Here is a 7,845-nt window from a genome sequence, read left to right on the forward strand (position 1 = left end):
CTCTCTCCTCCCTGCCCCTTTCCACCCCTCTCTCCCTTTCCCACTTCTTCCCCTTTTCCTTCCCCCTCTCTTTTTTCTTCTCCCTCCCTCCCCTTCTTCATTCCCTCCCTCTCTCCACTCCCTCCCTCATCCTTTCCACTCCTCTCTCCTCTTCCCTCCCCTTTCCCTTTTCCCTCCCACTCTCCCCTTTCCCTTCTCCCTCCCTCCCCTTCTCCACCCCCTCCCTCCCCCCTCCCCCCCGTCCCCATCTCTCACCTTAACCACCTGATCAGCGTTGCCAACTCCCACCTCGGCGTCTCCCAGGTAAAATGCGAACACTTTTCGCGTGAGTTCGAGCGGCGCCTCGTCCTCGGGGTGGAAGTCAAGGGCCACGGATCCGGACGAGGGGAAATGCCGACGGAAGTGTTCGAGGCGTTCTTGGTGGCCGTACAAGCCTGCAGGAGACGCAGAAGGAGGAGGAAGAGGAGGAGGAGGAGTAAGAGACGGATAAGTAGGAAAGGGAGGTGGAACAGAAAACGGAGAAAGGGAAATAGGAAAAAGGAGGGTAAGAAGGTGGAAGAAGAACAGGAAGAGTAAGAGGCGGAAAAGGAGGAAAAGGAGGTGGAAGAAGAAGAAGAGAAAAGAAAGAAGAAAGAGGAGGTAAAGAAGGTGAATAAGATGAGGGCGAGGAGAAGGAAGAGGAGGGTAGTTGAAGGAAGAAGATGAGGAGGAGGAAGAGGAGGACGAAGAGTTGGAGAAGAAGGAGCAGGGAGAGTAGAAGGAGGAAGAAGAAGAGAGGCGGAAAAGGGAGAAATAAAAGGAAACGGAGAAGAGGAAGGATAAGGAGGGGGCGGGGAAGCACGTAGCGGAAAACAGGAGGAGAGGATTTATAACTATAATGATAATAGATATACGAACAATGATAATACTGAATATAATGATGATGATGATTACTAATACCATCATTATTATCATTACTACAATAATATAATCAAGATAATATAAAAATACCCATGCCATGAACGGCATCAGTCCCAGTAAGGCTAAAAACAATTGCCATACCATATAAGCAAAACTGCAATAACAAATATGGCCACACAATAATGGTAACTGACACCACCGCTTAAAACGGGCTAGTACAGTGGTAACATGTCGGCCTCTGATCCGAGGGGTCGGCGGTTCGCGCCCCGCCCAGGCGCGAGAAGTTGCAACTGTCGCCCGGAGGTTACTGCTGTGGCTGGGCACCACGGCGGGCAAGGACTCGGTTCCGCCGAGTCAGCACCAGCTGACACACGTGAGCGAATCGGCATAGCCCGGGCGAGGCTAAGCTTCGCATATCGGACTTCTCCAGCTTAAAACATAAACGACAACAAAAAACTGCTCACCGAACGCAAAGAGGCCGCCATCGTGAGCCGTGATTCCCGAGATCAGGTCCACCTTCTTGTGCCTTCCTTGCTCGAGCAGGACCTCCGGCTCGTCAGGAAGGAAGTCTCCGTCCACGCGAGGCCCCATCACCAGCGGCACGTGGAGGAATTCCTGAAGGAGGAGAGAGGAGGGTGAAGGGGTGTGTGTGCGTGTGTGTTTTGGGATGTGGGTTTACGTGTGTGTGTGTGTTTTGGGATGTGGGTTTATGTGTGTGTGTGTGTGTGTGTGTGCGTTTGCGTGTTTATTGCTCGTTTATCAGTTGTGTGTGTGTGTTTGCTGTTTGTTTTGTTTGTGTGTACATGTTACTTGTTTGTATCTTTTGTTTGTTTGCTTTTTTGTTTATTATATTTGTTTGTTTGTCTGTGTGGGTGTATCCCTTACCTATCTGCTTTTGCATTTTTTTTTCTATTTTGTGTTTATGTGAGTTTTCGCAATAGCACTCCAAACAAACAAACGCACGGATACCTACAAAAAAATCCATCAAATTCGCCACAACCTCCTCGGCAGCGACGCCTTGAAGACATTCCAGAAGCCTTTGCGAGCCTTCGTGGGCGGGGCAGCCATGGCGGGCGGCGATGCGGTGGGCGTTCTCTCGATGCGCACGCCCAAGGGACCAGGGGCACACGGCCGCCCCTGACTGGAGGATGGCTCTCTGGAAGAGTCCTACGGGGGAAGAGGGGGGGGGGGCTGGATGTATATAATGACATAAATGAAAGAACGAATGCTGGTAGAAATAAGTAATTACAGTGGCAATACATAATAAAAAATACAAACATACCCACAGACATACCCACACCCACGCACCTCAAACACACCCAAACGTACACACACACACACGCACACACACACACACACACACACACACACACACACACACACACACACACACACACACATACCCCCCCACCACACACAAACATACCCCTCCCCACACACAAAACATACCCCCCCCCCCCCACACACACACAAAGGCCAGGCCACCGAAACCGACCGTCCGTGCTGGGCGAGAGGACCAGGAAATGCACCGAGGCCGCTCCGGCGCTGATCCCGAAGACGGTGATCCGCGACGCATCCCCGCCGAAGAAGCGGATGTTCTCCTTCGTCCAGCGGAGTCCTAGCGCCTGGTCTTTCAAGCCGAAGTTCCCGGGGATCACTGAGTCCTCCGTCGACAGGAATCCTAAAGGGAGGTGAACTGGAGGTTACTGGGTCCTGTGTTGCTGGGAGAGAGGGAGGGGGTTGGTGGGAGGGAGGGAGAGAAGGAGGGAGAGGGACAGACAGAGAAAGAGGAGAGAGGAGAGAAAGAGAGGAGAGAGAGAGAGAGAGAGAGAAAGACTCTCTCTCTCTCTCTCTCTCTCTCTCTCTCTCTCTCTCTCTCTCTCTCTCTCTCTCTCTCTCTCTCTCTCTCTCTCTCTCTCTGTCTCGCTTCTTTCCTCCCTCCCTCCCTCACTCCTTCCCTCCCTTACCCTCCCTCTCTTTTCCTCCCTCCCTCCCTCCCTATCTCCCTAGAAGATAGAAGACATAGAAGATAGGTGCGGGTAGAAGGATGAATGAGTAGATGGATGGATAGATGGGTAGGGGGTGAGTAGATGGGTACCTAAATGGATGGGTTTGTATAAAGTGGGGGAATGGGTGGAGGTTGATGAATGGCTGTGTGGGTGGCTAGATGAGCGAGTAGGTGAATAGTTGGATTGTTGTATTCGCGGTAGGACTAAATGATGGAGGGATGGACTGGATAGTGAATGGATGGATACTTAGGTAGATATGAGTGAGATATAAGTATATTAAAATACGAGATAGCACAAAAATAAATAAATAAAAGAATAAATAAGAAAAAAATCCAAAGCATACCACACTCTGAACTCACCCATGATTCCAAGACGATATTGTAGCGATACCATAACGATATCCTCATTGAGCAGCACATGAGGCGGGTACTTGTCAGCGCTGCCTGCGAAGTACCCGCCTCCGTGGATGTACACCATGACAGGGAGGCGGGCGTCGAGAACGTTTGGCTGAGGCGATGGAAGAAAAAATAAACGTTTTGTTGTAGGTAGGTTGGTTGGGGTGGCTGCTTTGTGTGGGTACGTTTTTTTTTATAGTTTTTTGGATATTTTTGTCCTCTTTGTCTATGAGTTTGTGTGTGTGTGTGTGTGTGTGTGCAGAGGTAGCGATCTTGTATAGCAAAATTGTTGACCTACGTTCAAATCCCTCGCCGCCAGTGGATGGTTTCCCCAGCCATGCTTTGCACAAAGGGGGAATTTAGAAGCAAAATGAAACAAATAGCATGTCACACCAAGAATATGAATTGTAACTGATGGAATAAAACTAAATTGTAAATCATTCTCTCTCTCTCTCTCTCTCTCTCTCTCTCTCTCTCTCTCTCTCTCTCTCTCTCTCTCTCTCTCTCTCTCTCTCTCTCTCTCTCTCTCTCTCTCTCTCCCCTCCCTCCCTCCCTCTCTCTCTCTCTCTCTCTCTCTCTCTCTCTCTCTCTCTCTCTCTCTCCTCTCTCTCTCTCCTCTCTCTCTCTCTCTCTCTCTCTCTCCGTGAGCGCCCACCTGTCGCGTGAAGACACTGAGGTAGAGGTAAAATGGTTTAATTTTCTCAGTTTTACTCTCTGTCTGTCTGTCTGTCTGTCTGTCTGTCTGTCTGTCTCTCTCTCTCTCTCTCTCTCTCTCTCTCTCTCTCTCTCTCTCTCTTCTCTCTCCTCTCTCTCTCTCTCTCTCTCTCTCTCCTCCCTCTCTCTCTCTCTCTCTCTCTCTCTCTCTCTCTCTCTCTCTCTCTCTCTCTCTCTCTCTCTCTCTCTCTCTCTCCTCTTTCCGTGAGCGCCCACCTGTCGCGTGAAGACACTGAGGTAGAGGCAGTCCTCTCTGCCGATCACGGCTGCGTCCCCCGTCTCGGTGGCGGAGAAGGGGACCTGCACGCACGGCGGGGGGGCGGCGGAGGCGTCCCTCGCGCCCTCCCAGCCTGCGCTCGGCTCGGGGTCCTGCGGAGGAAGCCCTTGGGAGTCTCTCGCTCGTCTTCGATTGTGGTGTTGGCCTTTCATTTTTTTATTTTTGATAAACCAAGCTTATTTATAAATATACATACATATATTTCTTTTCTTTTCTTTTCTGTTTACCTTCTCTTCTTTCTTCTTTCTTTTTTGTTTTCCTTTACACAAGCTATATCATACCTGTCGCTTCATGCGTCTGTTACCTCGGTGTTCGAATCCCCCCCCACCCTCACCCCCGCCCTCTTACCCTGAACCGAAGGCGTCCCAAGGGCGGTTTGGCGAAGGGAATGGAGTAGAACGAAGAAAAAGGCCGCCCGTCCGTGGATTTCTCTTCACGCCCGATGAGGCTTCCAAAGGGTAGGCTGACCACGGGTCTCTCACCGCCCACGCTCTGCGCCGCCCACGTCAGTAGTGTGAGGGACAGGATCCTATAGGGATAAGGGAGAAGGCGTGACACGGAGTGGATTTGTGTGTGAGGAAGTAAGAGAGAGAAAGAGAGAGGGGGGAGAAAAAGAGAAAGATTTACGGAGATACAGACAGAGAGAAACAAATAGACAGATAAAAAAAAAAAATAAAAAAGGAGAATTAGCAGTTGCGTCTCACTAAATCATTGCCAAAAAATATCCGTTTAAGAATCAAATTATTTTATTTCACTTCTTACTATTGATATCCTTCTGATCAATCCCAACTAGTTTTTATCATATTTCATTTATATATTCAGGCATTCCTCCGGTAAAATTATTTTCTTTGCAAAAGAAATGCTTTCAATGATCCCGTCAACTACTGTTTTTTTTATTTACTAAATAGTGTTTATTATATTTTGGAAATTAAATAGTACTTAACATATATTAATAAACGGACAGGCAATTTCGTTGAAATGTCTCTAAATATAAGTATACATACTAATATAGTTGTTTCGCGACTGACAAGATCTCATCAGCGATAATAAAATAAGACTTTTTACACACACTGCCAGCACCCTTCACTTCCCCTCTCAACATTGCTATATGAGTTGCTTTACTTTGTTTCTTATGGTTACGAGGCCCAACGGCATGAGACCCCATTTTTGTTGCATATATATATATATATATATATATATATATATATATATATATATATATATATATATATATATATATATATGTATATATATATATATATAACACACACACACACACACACACACACACACCACACACAACACACACACACACACACACACACACACACACACACACACACACACACACACACACACACACACACACACACACACACACACACACATTTATGTATGTATATATATGTATATATATATATATATATATATATATATATATATATATATATATATATATATATATATATATATATATACAAGGTAAAGGAAAAAGAGAAAAGGGGGAGGAAGGGAGAGGAAGGGGGTAGAGAAGGAATGGAGAGAGGGGAGGGAGGGAAAAGGACAAGGGGGGAGGAGGAAAGGGGGGAGAGTGGAGGGGAAGAGAGGAGAGAGGGAGGGAGGGAGGAAGAGAGGGAGGGAGGGAGGAATCAAGGAGGAGGGAGGGAGGAAGAGAGGAAGAGAGGGAGGGAGGGAGGGAGGAAGAGAGGGAAGGGAGGAAGAGAGGGAGGGAGGGAGGGAGGAAGAGAGGAAGAGAGGGAGGGAGGGAGGGAGGGGGGGCAAGAGATGTCAAGATATATTCCGATCTTCAACAGCGGCGTCCGATGCATCACCGTGATTTGCAACATGTTCTTATCTCTCGCTTATCATTTGTGTTGTTCCCCTTCTCTGCTAAGTTTGTTTACGGCTTACTCATTCAAAGGGAATGATCCATTTTGTGAGGAATCAACATCTTAGACAGTAATAAAACTACTGGTATTCACTCCAAAAATATATCAACTTCAAAAATATATCGAAATCATGGAGATATGTACGTGGCATCTGCTATAAAAGCATCGATCAGGATAGACCATAACCAGTTAATGCATTCACCAAACAACAAACAATGACGCTCACAAGAGAAAACAACAATAAATTAAAACAGGTATGAATCACTCAACACCTTACCTGACTGTCGCCATCTCTCCCTGACACCGCGGCCCAAAGCACTGTCAGCTGTCAGCCGTCGGTCGTCAGCCGTCAGCGCTCACCTTGGTTCGGGGCCGAAGCATGGGTAGTGTTATCAGCTCGCAATAAAGGATGACTTTTCGTTATTTACATTCTTTCTTTTCTTCTTTCTTTTGGGATGAGAATAATGTGCTTTTTTTTTGTATAGTTTGTATTTTGCCGTGTGACAAGTAATATAGTTAATGTTGCTATGCATGGATGTATACAGGGCGGATTCAGTAGTCTAGTCGTTGGTTTCTATATAAAGATAAAATTATATTAAAATATTTTTATAATAATATATATATAATATATATTATATATTAAAAATTTTTAATATTTATTTTAATATATATATATATTATAATAAAATTTATATATTTATTTATATTATATTATATATATATTATATATTATATAATATTTATTATTAAATTATATATATATATTATATTATAAATAATAAATATATTAAAAATTATATATAAACTGCCGCATATTCAGTGGTAGACACTGGCTCCGACCCTCGTGGTTCCGAGTCATTTCATCGCCACGGCATTGAAAAAAACCCAGCGGGAAAATAGATTCTGTTGACAAAAAACAAATTTTTATAATTATATATATATATTTTAAAATATAATATATATTTATAATTAAATATATTAATATTTTTAATAATATATATATATATTATATATAATTTTATTATATAAAAATTTTTTTAAAATGTGTGTGGGGGTGTATATCATACATTATCATCATCAGCCTAAAATCACCCAGCAGGCGTAACCTCCCAATCTTTTCCCAAATTTTTTGAGTTTTGGGTTTTTTTTTGTTTCCATCTCGGCCCCCCAAATTCCAAATCTGTTACGTTTTTTTGTCTGTTGCCTGCCCCGATGTATACCTCCCCATTCCCATTTTTTTTTTTTGATACTCAAAATATATCTTCTACTTTGTCGTTCCCGGGGCCAGTCCCCCTCTTTCCGATCTCTTGGGTAATTCCCGCATCAATCCACCATCCCTTTCTGGGCACTCCCAGAATTTTTTTATAGTCCATTTTTCTGATCCTGGTCATAATTGGTAGGCCTTTGGTTAAAGATTTTTCTTTTTAACAAATAAAAAGGAGCCTTTAGTATCTACTGTTTTGCCAAAGGGCCCCACCTAGACTGAGAGTTTTTAAATTTCCTTTTTCGCTGTTGTTTTTCTGACGATTTTTCCCCTAGGTTATATACTTGTCCACACCTCTAGCGCTTCACTTGACTTGTATTTTTAAAAGTGAACCTACTATGAAAAAGATCTTGTCTTCTTTTTTTCACCTAAGCCCGTTTTTTAAACTTTCTTATTC

At 44.6% G+C, this 7,845-nt stretch overlaps 1 protein-coding gene across 1 annotated transcript; it reads right to left on the reverse strand.

Moving 5' to 3' along the window:
* Positions 1–255: 255 nt before the first annotated feature.
* LOC119593803 (esterase FE4-like) lies at positions 256–6,555 on the reverse strand (the record flags this gene model as incomplete). Its single annotated transcript, XM_037942834.1, is given in 8 exon segments — positions 256–434; positions 1,365–1,515; positions 1,874–2,067; positions 2,396–2,581; positions 3,269–3,416; positions 4,235–4,387; positions 4,644–4,824; positions 6,462–6,555. Coding segments are annotated over 8 exon segments (1,206 nt in total), but the record flags the coding sequence as incomplete, so codon positions are not given.
* Between the last annotated feature and the right edge of the window lie 1,290 nt (positions 6,556–7,845).

The sequence above is a fragment of the Penaeus monodon genome, chromosome 3, assembly GCF_015228065.2.
Source record: "Penaeus monodon isolate SGIC_2016 chromosome 3, NSTDA_Pmon_1, whole genome shotgun sequence".
NCBI classification, from domain to species: Eukaryota; Metazoa; Arthropoda; class Malacostraca; order Decapoda; family Penaeidae; genus Penaeus; species Penaeus monodon.